General features: G+C 42.7%; 1 protein-coding gene across 3 annotated transcripts in view; it reads left to right on the top strand.

Annotated features, from left to right (window-relative positions):
- Window positions 1-17166, top strand: part of Sec24b (SEC24 homolog B, COPII coat complex component) — a 73490-nt gene that overhangs the window by 22149 nt on the left and 34175 nt on the right. The window contains exons 3-5 of one of the 3 annotated variants that reach the window (XM_029475010.1): window positions 310-453; window positions 3613-3738; window positions 13617-13721. In XM_029475010.1, coding sequence (XP_029330870.1) covers window positions 310-453; window positions 3613-3738; window positions 13617-13721 — 375 coding nt within the window. The remainder of the gene's footprint in view (window positions 1-309; window positions 454-3612; window positions 3739-13616; window positions 13722-17166) is intronic. The other 2 variants (XM_021158257.2, XM_029475011.1) reach the window with 2 other exon arrangements.

The following is a 17166-nucleotide window of genomic DNA, read 5'->3' as shown; positions in this document are numbered from 1 at the left end:
CCTCTGCCTCCCAAGTGCTGGGATTAAAGGCGTGTGCCACCACTGCCCGGCTTTTGAAATCTTTTAATAAAAGTTGTTATTACAAATTATTAAAACATTAGTGACTAGTTTTCCCACTTTGGGAGCCATGGTTTGTTTGGACTGCCTTCTTTCTAGCTACCAAACGGGTGTGATGGCACTGCAGCTTCTGTGGACATCAGAGCCATTGCATTTTGTTAGTAAGCTTGTTTTAACATGTTTCAAGTTTGTTGCTGTGGGTGAATGATTTCTTGTCTTCAGTTGCAGATTCTCTGTCTTGTCCTATTTCAGAAAATGTCCAACCTCCCAAGTCCAGCTCCGTAGTATCCACAGTTTTGCCAGGACCCTCATCAACAAGAATGCCACTTGCTCCAAGTCACCCAGTTGGGCCTGTACCCTCTGCTCCACCACCCCCAGAGCAAATGCAGACTAAAGGTATGTGAGGAGCTGCTCATTTTATGCATATGCACACTCATGTCTCAGTAGCTGATTTAAAAATGCCACAGTGTATAACCATAACTAACTGAAAACATGAAAAAAGTAATTTATAATTCAGACTCAATAATGACAGCTTAGTCTTGCATGTTAATTTATCATTTTTATTGTTGATTGGATACTATCTGGGATGTTAAATTTCCTTTCTTAAACCATTATAGACTTTTTTTTTAGGCTAAATCAACCATCACCGTCTTATTTAGTGAATCTTTGTGTCTTGTTTGGAGATTTTTGTGCTTGTCATTTGTTATCATCCACAATTTGGAGGGCTTGGGGTGAGAGATGTCATGGGAGTGTAACTTCTACATGTATCATTGACAGACCGTGCGGCTAATTTAATACTCTTGAATATGTCAGCGACAGAGCTGACATAGACTGGTTTGATCCTGTTTTCTCCATTATCCTGTCTTTCAGAAGTTTTCTTGGTTACTTTCCATATGGCAAAAATTCTAAAATCTTGATGTTTCTGGCTAATCTGTTTTCATTTATCAGACTTTGTATTTCCAACTCACTGGAACTGTTTTAAGGACCATACTTCATGTGCGTGACAGCCTCTAGCCTTGACTGTGGAAGCTCTTCTAGAACGTTCTTAATCTCAGGAGAGGCCCTGGAAATCCTTAGGCCGCTGTCCCTGCCTCTGGTGGTTGAGTGTTTATGTGGTCACTTGCTTGGATTAGGTGTTGTAAGTTTTCTTATTTGATTTGAAAAGAATCAGTGCCAAACTCTTTATCAGTTCCCAAAAGCCCGTGAAACTAGGAATAGAATCTAGTTCTTCTAAGTGTTTGCTTCAGAGGGCACAGTGGTCGGAAGACTTTGCTTATTGTGAACTTGAACACACCCCACACTCCCCCCCCCCCTTCTGTGTCTTATACTGATGATGTCTTCAGTTATCATTTTCCACTGCACTCTGACCCTAAACGAGCACAGTATTGCCTCCTGGCACATTTTAGACAGAGAAGAAACTCTTGCCATTTATGTAATGCTTACTATACTCAGAATAACTATATGTTTGTCTCATTAATCCCCATTTTAATGATATGGCATAAATCTCTGTTTGGCAAATTAAAGAAATAAGATTCATAGAGTTGAAGTAACTTGGCCCAGAGTACAGGTTAGTAAGTAGTAAAGTGAAAGGCGTCTAATTCAGAACCGTTATACATTCTTTCTATAAAATACAACTTTTATTGTTGGCTGTTGACTGCCTTTTGCTTTAACTAAGATCAGCTATTTGCATAAAAAAACAGAAAAATGTAATATTGCAGATGTGTAAATTTATAACCCATAATTATTCATTTGTTTTCTAAGTAGCAAATTGTTTTTGCCTTTGAGTAGATCTAGGGTATAGAATCTAATTGTTTACGTGAGTCAAGAAAACTGTTGTTGTACAAGTTGTAGCCTACACAAAATGGAGCTCTTGGAAGCTGTGGAGAGCTCCATCTTTATATAGTGTGCTGGGGCCACGTGACCACTACTGCTGTCTGCATCCTAAGCTCTGTGTCTGAAGACCTCATAAACCAGGGATTGAGAATTCCTAGGAAGCATCTGTACCGAACATACACAGACACTGTTATATCCTAAGTGACTCAGCAGAACGACTATTTATATAGAATAAGCTTATTAGGTATATATAGAGTCTAGAGAGAATTTAAAATATAGAGGAGAATATGCATAATTTATACACACATACCATTTTATAGAGGACTTGAGTGTACAGGGACTAAGCTAGGTGTGGTGGCACTTGTAGATTTTATTTTAGTATATGTGTGTGGTATGCACTGTGTATGCATGTTTCCTTGAGTGAGGGTGTGCATATGTGCACATGAGTGTGTAAGCCAGATAGACATTAACACTGGGTGTCTCTCAATAGCTTTCCACTTTAGTTTGAGGCAGCGTTTCTAGCTGACCGTGGAGCTTGGCTGTTTTCTGTAGTCTAGCTAACTAGCTCACCCTAGGGATCCCGTCTGTCTGTCTCCTTGAATGCTGGGATTCTAGGTGGCTGTTCACCTGCCTGGCTTTTCTGTGGCTCTGAGGACACAGACTCTGGTTCCCATGCTTGCACAAGTGCTTTATCAAACACTGAGCCATCATCCCAGCCTTCTTTTTATGCCCCCCAAAGAAGTTCTCAAAGGTAAAGATAAAAATGAAGGTAAAGGGGGTGGAATGTACTTGTGATCGATAGGTCTCAAACATGGCGGGCAGACTCTAGAGATGGTCATCTGGAAAAACACCTGGCAGTTCTAGAAAACATTCCCTTTTTTATTTTTGGTTTTGTAAGAGTTAGCTTACAGAGCCAGGTATGAAGGCACATTCATTGAATCCTTGTGCCCCAGCGGAAGAGAGAGTGCACTACATAGATAGTGGGAAGAAGACAGGGATCAGCCCCAGAAAGCCAAGCCAGCCTCAGCTGCACGTAAGGTTTGAAGCTAATCTGGATTACACGAGACCCTCTGAAAAACAAACCGATAATCATTTCAAATTAATTATACACAGCATGTTTTCAAAATACAGCAGTAACTAACATAGCTATTTTGTTCATGTCAGGTACCACATGCCTAACTAAGCATTAGACTTAATCCTTACAACAAGTATTTGAGATAGTAACTATCCCATCTTACAGATTAGTTAGTGAAAAGTGGGGAAGTTAGTTGTGAGGAGCAGCTAAAGTCCTATCCTGAGTGAATGTGTATTATTTAACATGAACATGTCCATGCCGAGACCCTAATGCCATACAGGCTCATGGGAAGTGGCAAAGCCTTCCCCTAGTCAGGCTCAGGGAAGTGGCAAAGCCTTCCCCTGGGTTGAGCATTAATGTTGACACTGTGTGCAGACAGCATTGATAGTAGCTTCCTCCGGCCAACCGCAGTTCTCTCTCTCCTGGATATTCACAGCCTGAGACTGCTCCCTTACAGGGACCTCTCCCCCAAGACTAGCTAGCCCCTCCTCCTTTATGCTGCACCTAGAAAACAGTGCTGAGTTCCGGGGTTGCTTAGTAAGTGCTCTCTGTCAGAGAGAGCAAAGCCCACCCGGTCTCAGCTTTTCTGTATGTGTGTCTGTCATTTCTTCAGTGTCTGTAGTTTCTTCATTCCCGCGTCACCCCAGTCAGGTTTCCAGTACCTAGCCTTGCTGGATGTGGCAAGTGGCGCCCTGTGAACAGAGACCCTGGACTGTGGGGAGCTTGCATCGGTCGGATGAGGGAACGCCCCCCAGAGAAGTTCGCAAATAAAGGTAAAGAGAAAGATAAAAATAAAGGTAAAGGGGGCGGGGTATAATTAATTGTGAGCGTTAGGTCTAAAACATGGCAGGCAGAATCTAGAGATGAACAGTCATGTTAATGCTCCAAAGGAGGCTTGGGGGAGCTGTGAAGCAGACAGAAAACATTCCCTCTCGAGCAGTTCTTAGGCTTACCCTCGGCTTCCCAAAGAGGGGCAAGGCATTGATTACTTGGGAAAGGAGAGGGAAAAGCTAAGGGATGCAGGGCTGAGCACCCAAGCCTATTCCCATTTCACTTACAGTTTTTGGAGTCTTACTGTATGTGAGTGCATAGATTCATGGTTCTTTCCTCAAAGGAAGGCAGGCTGTGTAGAGTTGGATCTGCAAAGGCAGTGAGGTAAATTGAATTCACAGGGCAGGCTTGCTCTGACTGCCTGATGCCCTGGACCCTAATACTAAGGAAAGTGATTATGGTAATTGGGGTTGAGGATGCCCAGTCCCAGGGAACTGTGCGTTGGACCTGGCCAGCAGGGAGCTTTAATGGACATAATCTCACTCCTCTACAGCAAACCTTGTTAGGCTGTCAGATTTTAGGAAAATCAGCTGCTTTCTCCTGTTGGAGCAAAACTGATTCACAGAATTCAAATGATAGCTGTTGTGAGACTACCTTTTAAATCTTGAGAGATCAAGCAAGCCTAGACAACCTAAGGGCCTGTAGCCCTCTATACCCAAGGAGTTACTTAGCATATCCTCAGTGGCAATGCTTGGCAGTGATTGGTTAAACATGGAAAACTCTTGAGTCCATCCAGGGGATTAGCTGCTATTTAAGGTTGGGCTTACAGAGTTGTGTGAGGACCAAGCACAGCATAGTCTGGCTCGTGGAACTGCTATGGCTATAGGCACCAGCAGCCAAGTACACTATACTTTGTAAACTCACCAACGAGTTAACATAGCTGCCTTAAAGGCTATAGAGAAAATTGTCCTCCAAGGGGGAAAAACCCTTGTGGAAAGCAGATCGGACAGGGCCAGATTGTACCCAGACTTTGTGGCCTGGTTCTTTCAAGCTGCAGTGCCACCTTATAGCTGACCCTAGTGCAGGAAAGGTATTTACATTATCACTTGGTCCTTGAAAATGCTGGCAAGACTTGTAAGGAAACACGTAGGTATTATCAAAAGCACTTAAATTTACAGGGGATGATTAGATTTTATGTGGGCATAATGTCCTAGCCACCTTCAAGACATGTCTCTCTCATCAATCATTTAGTAAGTTATATGCCCTGAGGGGAAAATGCTGCCTGTTACACATATAGAAAAACAGGACATTTTGCATGTGATTGCTGCCACAAGGATTTCAATTTTTTTAAAAAAGAAGCATGTACCTACCATGTCCCATGATCTGCACAGCTTCCCAGACTTTTATCTGAGATGTCAGAGAGGAGTCCACTGGGTTAAAATGCTATTCACAACTGAGAATTCATTAGCAGCCTGGAGAGGGCCCAGGGAATGGCTGATGTCCTTTTAAACAACAGGTGCCACCACCCCGAGGGCCAACCATGAGTGATAGGAGAGACAGTGACCCTCAGCTACCAAAATGTACCATTGGTCAGCTCTGTAAGGCAGCCGTAGGCCAGGGTGGGGGCGTGGGGGGTGGGGTTGAACCTCAGCTCCACCACCTGACTTAGACCACCCTCCAGTGAGGATCATTTTAAGCCAGCAGCCAGAGTAGGACTTACCTTAGGCAGAAGCATTCAGAGCCCACAGGAGCTACAGATTCACCTGGGAGTAAGAGATGAAGACTGTTCAGTGAGGAATTAAGGTTATAGTTCAGTTACCCCAACTTCTTTTGGGACTACACCTGCATTTAAAATAGCTGCACCAATTCCCCAATGCTAAACGAAGAAAGATGCTCACAGTTTGTGGCCTTCATTACAGTTTTCTATAATTAGTTATCAGGGTGCCAAAGGTCATAAAGGTGCTTTGAGGCCTCACATTCTACCCAGCATCCTTGTGATTTTATAAGGCTGAAGTATCAGCCAAAACCGTACTACCATTAGATACTGCACCACCAACTTAATCCTTTATGAGGTTTAGATAAAATTCAAGGTGCAGTTCCTCTTGTGATACTCAGGGTGATTATTAAAGGCTCCGAGTGGGGTATCACATGACTGCTGCTTTTCACCAGCAGCCCTGGTAAATGTTACAATGCATGCCCAATGGAAATTTGCCTCCCAGACCACTTGGCCATCAGAGAAACCTGTGTGGGTAGATCAGTGGCCACTCATAGGGGGAAATTGCCTCCACTGTAGTTGCCTCCACTGTAGTACAGGTACAGTGCAGACACACGGACAAGTCTATTAATCCCCAGAACACCCCTATCTATCCAAAAAAGAAATCAGGTGAATAGAGGCAGTTATAGGATTTAAGAATATAAACGAAGTCATGAGGGCAGTGGGCCCCAGCACCTCCTGCTGTATTATCACATTTTCATTTCATTATAGTTGACTTAAAGGGTTGCTTTTCACCACTTGGCTTCATCCTTGCTATCTCAGAAAGTTTGCTTTTACCCCTCTGTTGCCTAATCTTGATCTGTCTGCACAGCACTTGCCCAGGGTATGAACATAGCCCTGCCATGTGTTAGGAATTTGTTGGTGAGTCTGGCAAGCTCACACCTGACAAAAAAGCTAAGGTTTACATCACCCACTATATAGATGATCTTCTGATCAGTCATCCTGATTCTACCGAACTGGCCATGAACTTTGTAGACCTCAAAAACAGCCTTTAGACCTGGGTGTCTTCAAATTGCTCAAGAAAAGATCCAGAAGGTATCTCCACTCCAATACCTAGATAAAATTATAGGGGAGCATACTGTACACCCCCAAAACTAGACATTCACAGGGATTTTTTTCAAAACTCTAATGATTTTGGGAACAGCTGGGAGATATAGATTGGCTCAGCACTTAAGCTTATTACCCGAGAACTTAGACTGGTCACTCTTCTCCCTGCCAGTTACTTTTGAGGATAGGATGACCCTGGCTGTATGGAAGTGGCTGTGTCCAAGTAAATATATAGGACCCAGCCACGCCTTTTCACTAGTAATCCTAAAGTCATCCATGACCCCTACTGGGGCACTCTGGCCACTGCAGAGCATTCTGAAATAGTTGCATTTAGGGCATTCCTTATCTAGGGTTTTGAACCTTTGCTATGATTTGGTGGCAAATTTTATCTCAGAGGGACTCAAACACACTCTAGGAATGCTAGGTAAAGATCTAGAAGTAAGGAATGTCTCAGTCAGGAGGTCGGCAGCACTGGCTCGGGCAGCAGTTCAGTGTCTAGCAGCATTCATTGACTGATTATTCTGGCCAGCTTGATTCTCGGCTTCCACCATCCAAGGTAGTATACTGTACCTGAAGGCACACAGTCTTAGCCCCTTGCTTTAGCTAACCTGTTTACACACACCCCTGACTATGTTACAGCCCCTACCACTCCACCACTCTTCCTTGGGTTCTGAAGTACCATGCACAGTGTACTCAGTGAGTTAACTCTGCAGTTTGCATAGTTTTAGATTATTTTGCCTTCCCCTCTGTCAATATTTACAGCCTATACTCTTATATAGTAGGAGGAAGGCAAGCCTTAGAGATGGCCTACATTGTTCAGGCACCAGATCAGAAGGTATACCATCTTCCCCATCAGCTCCTGGAACTCTTGCTTCCAAGTCAGAGTCCTTGCTATGTTGGCCATATCTGGCCACATATAGCTTTCCCCAGACCACTGGCTGGTGGTAATGCATGGCCGACATCTTGGTCTTAGGGTCCTTGCTCCGATTCCCTCTTGCTGTGCAGCCTGCCCTGATTTAAAAAAAAAAAAAAATCCATGATAGCCATGCTTTGTGTCATTGCCCCCACCCCCTTTTTTACAAAAGACACTTGCCATTTTCTGAGAGCAGGCTAGGCTAAAGCGATATGCCCACAGTGGTCCTTTCCAGCCTGTCATGCATGACGGCACTGACCCTGGAATGTTATGTCCTAGTGCTGTCTGGCAGATGGCTGTTCTTTCTTCATGTCGTCTCCTTTGACAGAGTACAGTTGGTGCATATGTCTATTGATAGCTGTTCTCATATTGTTTGTGCCCTGCTCGCACAGGGAGGCTGCCAGCCAGCATGCTGTTGCTCGTTGCCTTGGATTTGCTGGGATGGGCCATCCACAGCACATAGGTAGACAGTGTTCCTGCTTATAGCTTTTCTGCATTAAAAAACTTCTGAGTTCAACACAAAATAGCTTACAACATGGGCATTCCTCAGGGACAGGGGAATGTAGAAAGACCCCACAGGTGGATCAAGCAACAGTTAGAAAAACAAAAAGGGTAAAATCTCTGCTCCTACTGGGTCTCTAAACAGGGCTTCATTTACACTAAGTTTTAATTGTGCAAAGATGACATTAACAGAATGGCACTGGTCGCCAGAGAACAGGGAAATAAAACCTGAGGTGACAAGAAAGTGGTTTGGCCTGTTCCCTTGCTAATGTGGGGAAGAGGGTATTCTTGTGTCTTCCCTGAAGGTGAGGGACACCCACTTTGGGTACCTTCAAGGCACCTAAAGAGCTTTGGATGCAGTGAAGTTCCTGGTTGCAGGTGTGAAGAGGCTGAGACTGGAGCCCACAGAGAAACCGAAAGTGTGGCCCTTGAAGCCAATCGAGCGGTCTCCAAGGAGGAGGCCTCCTGCACAAACTTCAAGGAGGGCGACACCACCAACGTGGGGTCAAATAAAAAGGCTGATGCAAATGTCGGAGGAGGGAGCACGAGGCCTGGGGTTGGGAAATAACCCTGCAGCTATATTTCTGATGTGTCTGGTAATCATATCCATTCAGGTAAGTCCAGTCAGGGGAAAAGCCTACTGGACCTACATCCCCAGGCCATCGCTTTTTCACTGAGTGGCTTGGTCACATCTTTGCACACCTGTTTATACTAATGGCATCCTTTGTTTGAGAGAGTACTTTTTTACTACCTGGAATCCTGGTGGGCTCTCTTCGGCTATTGGTGGTGAGCTACAGCTCTGAAATTTAGACAGAATTTAATGTCACACAGATGAATACTGGCATGTGTGAGAGCAGCCCCTTAGATCTATAGCAAGAGCAGATATGATTGGGGAACGAGCCGAGGCCCACCCCTGGCTGTTTGGATCCACAGCGATAGTGTGTATTTGAGCCAGTTATGTCAGCACCCGAGGAATGGAGGAGGCTTATGTAAGATTGGCTCTCCTATTACTGTCTGAAAACAGTCCTTGACAAGCTTCAGTCTTCAGTCTGTTGAACCTGCTAAACATTCCTTTCACTTTGTTGGGCACAGCAGCTGTTATGTTCTTCCCTCTTCTCCTTCTTACAGTCTGGTGTTGAGCATTTCAGCGAACCACCTCTGGACTAAGCACGGAGAGTCTTCGTGAACATCTAAGAAATAAGAAAGGGGGAGATGTGGGGAGCAGAGGAAGGCCTAAGTGAATTGTGTGTTGTCTGACATGAGCACGGCCATGTCAAGGACCCAGTGCCTCAGATCCATGGACATGGCAAGGCCTTTTCCGGGTCAGGCTCAGGGCCAAAGCCTTCCCCTGGTCCAAGCACGAATGTTGACAGTGTGTACAGAAAGCAGCAACTGCAGCTTCCTCCTCCTCCTACCTACAGCTTCTTCCTCCTGGATATTTACAGCTGAGACTGCTCCCTTACAGAGACCTCCCACCAAGACTAACCCCTCCTCCTTGTGCTGTACATAATAAACACGCTGAGTTTCGGGTCACATAGTAATTGCTCTCCGTCAGAGAGAGCAAAGCCCACCTGGTCTCAGCTTTTCTGTATGTGTGTCTGTCATTTCTTCAGTGTCTGCAGTTTCTTCATTCCTGCGTCGCCCCAGTCAGGTTTCCAGGACCCAGCAGTCCTGGGCATAGCAGTTACTAACTTCACAAGCACTAACAAGTAGTATATGGCTGAACCTAATTTGAACCCAGAGCCCAGTTGTTCTTTTCTTGTGTGTTTGAGACAGGGTCTCATTATGTAGCCCCTATTGACCTGGGACTCACTCTGTAGACCAGGGTGGCCTTGAACTCACACTTAGTGTCCAGCTGTCTCTGTCTCCTGAGTTCTAGCAGAGTCCCAGTTTCTCCCTGCACTGTCACACTGCTCCTCTGTTGAGTATTTCTTACTGTTTTTGCTTGCTCTCACGGGACACTTTGAAGGTTGATAGGTGTGCCAGTAGTGTTTAGGGGCTGATGTGCACACACAGGTTCACTGTCCTTGCTCCTGTCTCCCACCCCCTCTGCTTCTGAAGAGGACAGTGCCAGCGAAGTCCTAACATGCTTCACCCGTACCCGAGGCATCTTCAGAAAACAGTCTTAAGTTCGGGTGCCTTTGTTAGTCATTTAAGGGGAGAGGATACTTTCTTTGTAGCCACAGACAGGTCTTACACCTCAGTGCGGTATTTCAGAGTATGCTTTTGAAGTCAGGGTTACCGAGTCCTTTCTAAGGTGGGGACAAAGCTGTTAACAAGGCACTTCTTTGGGTGGAAAGATAGTCCCTACAGAATGTGCATGTGAGTTTCTTAAAAAGCTGGCCTTTCATGAGAGCTCTTGCAAAGCCTTCTAGTGTTTGTTGCCTTGAAGACATTTTAGGAAAGATAAAAGTTGCTCCAAAAATCTAAACTCTTGAAATAAAAAAAAAATGCCCTTCACAATGGGGTGGATCTCTTGAGACCAGTTCAATTTCTTGCCATCATAGCTGTGTGCATGGGTGGGTAGGGGATGGGGACAGTGAGGATAGCTTTTGTTAAGCCACCCCCAAGGATGCCTTCTGCAGAAGACCTTCAGTAGTAATTTAATCTAAATGTGCTTGTCAGTAACGCTGTTCCCTTGGGGGGGCTTGGGGGGCAGACCTAGGGTATGTGTGTGCAGCTTGGACCAGTGTCCCACATAAGCCACGTTCCCAGACCACAGTAATGAGTGGTATGGTGGCTCTTTCTTTTGGTTTTGTAAGAAGCCTGTGAAATTTGACTCCTGGGTCCATAATTTTAATTTCCCTGTATTCCAGAAGACATTAGAAAATAGAAATTGATCAGGAAAGTGGATTTATTTTGTTTGGAAAAGGGAAACAAAATGAGTTGGTTTTGTTTTGTTTTGTTTTCCAGCTTCCTTATAGCAATGTTCTATCTCTAATAGGAAAGATGCAACCCACAGGAAATATACCCTCAAAGGTCCAGCTGTCATCAGGATAGTGAGACTTTTCTGAGAGAGCTCAGCAGGAGGACCCCCCCAACCCCCCCCACCCCCGAGAAATCTTATTTGGTTTATTTCCTGAGTGTTCCTGTTAGTGCTGCCACTGCTGGGGGCGTGTCCTCTTAAATCCCGGAGTCTGTCACCTGCAGTGCTCAGTGTGTCAAGTCCTCTCAAGTGCTCTCAGCCTCTTGGCTTCACTAAATCCATAGCTCGTAAGTCGTTGATTTAGAGTATAGTAGGTGGTTTCTATAAATTTCCGTAGACTTTCCGGGTGAGCTCTAGGAGGCGATGTTACAGTCTTACTTTATTGGTGACCTAGCCCATGCATATGGGTTTTAGCCCTTAAAGGAGGTTTGAATGGAAGCAACCCTCTTTAAGTGCTTCCTGTATTGTGAGATACCTGTGTTATGGTGTTGGTGATTGTGGCAAGAATTACCCCTTTGTTGCCTTCTAAATAAACTAGACTTTTAAATGGAGTACTCTTATTCCAAAGCTGCTATCATTCTTTTGTGGTCCAGAACTATCATGTTCTTATTTATCAATATTCCTAAGCTTTTAGGGAGCTTATTTGAACAAGCAAAGGTAAGCTAATTTCTGAACATACTAAAGTCATGGTGGGAGGAAGGTATGTGACATTTGGTTAATATAGTAAGTGGACAACCGCAGTGTGTTCTAAAGTCTACATAAATAATATTCTCATACTTAAAGGTTTGTTTTAGTGAATTAAATCATTGCATTGCTGAATGAATTCTTATTATTGTTTAGTTATCTTATTTCCTCTTAACCAGACCTTATATTTTTTCTAATAATTGAAATAAATAATATTTCTCTAAATCTGGAGGGGAAATGTTTATATATATATATATATATATATATATATATATATATATATATATATATATATATATATATATATATTTGCTTTGTTCTGTGGCTCCTCTGAGTAGCAAACTGTCCTAATCCAGTCATGAAGAAAGGATTCTCTTATTTTCCTGTTTTTTTTAGCCTCTCTTTAATGCAGCAAACAGAGTATCTTTTTTTCCTATGCCATCTTTACACGTACATATGTACCATTAAGTATAGCACTAACAATAGCACATCAAGGAAGTATGACAGAAGTCACTAAATGTAAAGATTTCTTCTGTGAAAAAACTTTTATATTGGGTCTGTTTAACTGTAACTTGTTGGTATATTTAATCTAATTTGTTATTAGCTAAGTTTTCATTTTTAGTAGGTGGTTAGTAGACCAAGCTGCTGAATTTGGAAGGTGTCAATTTGTCATGTGCTTCGTGAATATATTTTATGTTGAGTTTTACTTTTTTAGATGAACTCAAGCATATTCTTATTTATCTATATTAAATGTTTCAGCTAGCCAGGTATGGTAGTTTACCCCTGTAATCTCATCACTTAGGGGACTGAGACAGGAGTTCCATGAGTTCAGGACCAGCCGGGACTACAGCGTGAAACCAACTGAAAAGACAAAAGACAAAAGACAAAGTCCAAAAACATCAAAGCTAGCAGATTCCCATGACTCTTCAAATTAGTGGGAAGATCAATCTTAATTATATACAGATTAACCTCGGCTTTCCTCTGAACTCAAATGTGCTTATTATTAGCAGCTGCTTCTTATTCTCAGGATGAGTTCTCTTTATTCACATGAACCAAACAGGCCACCCAAAAAATAGACGTGAGAGCACAGGAGGCGGCAGAGCCTGTGATGGTGACACTTGAGAGTGTTTGCAGCCTTATTGAGTGGTCTTGGAAACCCCAGCTGTTTCTGGAGTTTTCCTTTTTCAAAATAGAGCTAGGAGATTGTTCTCCTAAGCAAGTGTTTACTCCTGTTTATAAAGTGTTGTCAGTTTTAAGTTAGATTAGTTGTATTTTCCTGTAAGACTTTATGGATGTTAATTTTTACATTTTGGTTTTAGCAGATTAGGTAATGACTGTATGATAAGGGAGGTCTTATACCGCGAGCAGCGCCTGGTGTGGCGTTCCCAGTTTACCTTCTGGTGGGCTTAGTTCCTATCCATATATATGTAAGCTATAGGGTGACACTGGGCACTGAGCATCTCAGGAACTGAAAAGCACTGCTGTTATTGTCACACTCAAGGCTATGGTGTCCCCAGTAAGCAGAGAACTGAGCTCATTATAGGTGTTAACTGCCGTTTATTCTTTTCTGTTATGGCAACTGAGCTATCATCAAGGTAGTATTAGCATACAAGAGGAGTGTGTTTAGCATATAGCTGTACAAATTTAGTTCACTAGAAATGATCACTACCTTCCAGGAAAGCATGTTCTCAAAGCAAATGGACTGCAACAGTCTCAAGGCTGAAGGAGGTAAATATTGATAAGAGTTCAGATATATTTTCTGAGAACACCACTGTGGATTCTACAGTCAGTGAAACATATGGTACTTTTTTTTATGCTTAAACCAGTTAGTTCAAGTTAAAATTGCTCTTACTAAACTGCTTTGCATAGATTTTTCTAATGGGTCTGGTTTTGATAATAATCTGCTGATATTAATATGCATGCTGGGGTGTCCTTTGGAATGTCAGATCTCTCTCACTTTTAATGTAATGTCAAGATTTATTTCCTTGCCTTTGCTGTTGGTTTGACTCCTGTGTTTGTGCTTTCCACTTTACAGGCATGCAGTATGGTGACTGTGTTAATAATCAAGCTAGCTCCACACCAACTCCCTTGTCATCAGCTTCCGATGATGAGGAAGAGGAGGAGGAGGATGAGGAAGCAGGTCTGCTTTAGCTTCACACACTTTCCGTCTTCACTTCTTCAAACTGTCTTTATTTTGCAGTCTCAGTCTTTAGAAAATGTCTGAGGATTGAGCTTGATGAACACCTCAGTGTGGGTTACAGAAAGAACGTGGCTCACTTGACTTAATCACGTCTTTGATGGTTGAATGTTTTCTTCTTTTAGACATGCTTGTCTTGCCAAGCTGTGTGCAAAGGAGTGGAGCCTGACTGAAGCTCCTGCTGGTTGCCGTAGTACCCCTTAGGAATAATGCTTTCTGCTTTGCATGTTCCTTCAGACTAATCAAAATGAGCTATGTGGATTTTTTTTTAATATGGTAGGAAAGTAAGATTGTTTTACAGGGTCTGGGTCCCCTTGGGTCCTCTCAGCATGTGCTTAGACGCACCACATCAGTATTTGCCTGCTTGTGAAACAGTTTCTATCATTCACTAAAGAAGTACATAGGGTTGTGTAGTGACGACCTGCTTAATTATATTTTTGTGCTTTGATAGGTAACTATTGACAATTAAACAACTCAGGGCTTAAGAGGAGATGAGGGAGTGAGGGAGCTCTTTCAAGTGACTTTATATGACCGAGTTCTCTTCCTACTGTATTTATTATTGTTGGAAGGAGTTGCTAATTTGTCTAACCAAAACCTGCTGTTCTGTGTGTATTGTTTAAAATATTCAAATCTTTTTACATGATTTGAGGGGGATAAAAATAAGAGATTCCAGGTAGGAAGAAGTTGTTTTTCAGAAATGTTTTAAATTTTTATTTTAACTTGATTTCAGATTTTTCAAGTTTAAAAGGTATTCCCTTGTATGTTTTATCCAAATAAACCACCTTCTTTATAATTCCTTATATACTTTTCCCTTTGTTGTCTGAAAGCCAAATCTTAGCCATGAACTTTACTCCCAAATACTGCTTGCCCTGTGTGTTGCCAATCATGAAGGTAGTACAGTCACAGGAGGTTGAACATTGGTGTGATAACATTTGGTGTATATGGCCTGTGGTCAGTTCTTAGTAATTGTCCAGTTTTATATAGTTGTATTCATGGCCCTGGATCCAGTCCATAATAGTTCATTGAACTTAGTTGGTATGTCTGTAGTAGTTCTATTGATGCAAAACAAACAGAAACAAAGCTATCAGTTCAAAGGGATTAAGGATTTATTCAAAGCTAAGTGTTAGTGACTGACTCGCACACACAGGTCCCTAAGTCCTAGGTTCTAGTGTGGTGATGGTTTGGGAAGTTTGACAGTAGCAGAGTCAAGGGAGTCATAGTGGAGGCACTTTTCAAATCTATTGGTGGAAACATCAGGCCGAGGGGATGCACAGCCCAGTGGAGGAACCTCTGCTGGGGCTCAGATGTGATCTGATTGTCAACACTCTTGTTGCATTGGCAGAGGCTGAGTTTCTGTACATTCCAGAAAGATTTACCTGTCTCTAGGATGTTAGGTCACACACAGAGGTGGGGAATCAATGGCTAGTAAGGGAGCGATAGTCAAGATGACTTTGGATTTCAGTCTGTAGCATTCCAGCTTTGTAAAACCTGTCAAGGCTTATAGAATTGTTTAACACAGGTGCGGCTTGTTTCTGAGAACTTCATTTACACGGGCCAATTATTTGTTAAAGTGTTTCCTGATAATGAGCATCAAATCATACAGTTTTTCCTTTTTATTGATGCTCTTGATTTATTGAGACTGCGAGTATCATGTAGCTCGCGCTGGTCTCATATTCTCTGTAGAGCCAATGCTATCCTTCTAACGCTCTTGCCTCCACCCTCCAACTGCTGTAATAACACATGTTCACAGCCACACGGGTTAAAGGACATGTCTTTGACAGGATTTTAAAGCAATTTGCAATGCCCTTGGTGATGTATGTCCACATATTGATGACCTTAGCATTCTATGAGAAATTGTTTTGAGATGTGCAGATGTACTGGTTTTTGTTTTTTCATTCCTATGTATGTGCACATGTGCAGAGGCATGGGTCTGTGCACAAGCAGAGCTCAGGAGAGTGCTTTGTACTTCTTGGAGCTGGAAGTGCAGGCATGTAAGGAATGGTATTCCACGTGGACTGGAATCTTCCTTTCACTTTCTGTAGGTGCTGAGAGCTTAGCTCTGGTCCTCATTGCTCAGCAAGTACTCTAGCGGCTGAGCTAGTGCTCCATTCCTGAATACCATGTTCTTTATTTAACTGTCACCCATTGCTTTAGTATTCATTAATATCTTCAAACTCTCATTTATATTGATGAGTTGGACTTATGAAAACCCATTGATTTAGCTAGTGGCAATTCCTTCAGTTGGGCTCTGATACCTTTCTTAATCCCTTGTAAATATAGCACTGTTTGGGCATGGGGAGATAGGACAGAAAGTGAAGAACATCCCTTGAGTCTCACGAGTGCAGAGCTCCTGTTTGTCTGCTACACTGGGTGAATCCTGCCAGTCCTGTAGTGGATGTTACTGTGAAACCTGCTGCTATTAATAAGGAACAGCTCAGAGGTGCCAGGTATCCATTTTCTCTCAGCCAATAGGTGGTAGACATGGATCTGCCTTTCATTCTTCTGTGTGTTTATCCACGTTATGTAGAAGCAAATCCTCAATTTGCCCAGTTATTAAAATTGAGCCACACGAGCAAAGATTCTTGGTCTTGCTGACCCTTAGAGAGCACCTTACCTTACACCTTTTCTTCAGGGCTTCTGTGTTTTCATATTTTCTCAGCTTCAGAGTCTGTGCTAGTTTTATTTCTTCTTGAGCTAGGGTTCCCCTGTGTCGTCCAGGTGGATGGTCCATTTAGCTCTTTCCTTTGCTTGCGAAGATTCCAGCTCCTCCTTTTTTCTCCTTTGGTTTTTTTCAAAGCTTCAAAAGCTGGGACCTAGAGCCAGTATAGACTGAGGGGCAGTTCTTCTCAAGACCTCCATTCATACACTTCTCCCACCTGGCCTCATTGATCTTAGTCTCACGCTAGGGTTATGACAGGACTGAGGAACGTAGAGCTACCTGACGTCAATAGGGGGATAATCCATCAAAACTGATTGTTTACCTAAAGTTAGCTTTCACATTGAAAAGGGACAGATAGAGTTTCCTTAATCTGGAATATGAAATACTACAAAAGCCAGATGTTTTCAGAACTGATATGACTCAAGTGGACAGTTCTACTTTTCTCATGATAGGTCATACATAGTTAATCCTAGATGTGCTAGAAACACCTACAATTACTATTGGACCCCATGTTTCAGGTACATGTGAAATATATGTTAGTCTATGGTTAGCTTTAGATTCATTTAAGATACCTCATCTGTTATATATACATATTCCAGAATCTGAAAGAAAATGTAAAAACTGAAAACTTTCTGGCTCCATGTATTTTAGATAAGAATTTTTCAATCTGTATTTTTATTCTAAGGAATAATACAGTGGCTTCCAGAAATACTTAATAGGGAAACAGCA

This window comes from Mus caroli, chromosome 3 (assembly GCF_900094665.2).
Source record: "Mus caroli chromosome 3, CAROLI_EIJ_v1.1, whole genome shotgun sequence".
Taxonomy (NCBI): Eukaryota; Metazoa; Chordata; class Mammalia; order Rodentia; family Muridae; genus Mus; species Mus caroli.
This window is presented reverse-complemented; position numbering and strand designations above follow the sequence as displayed.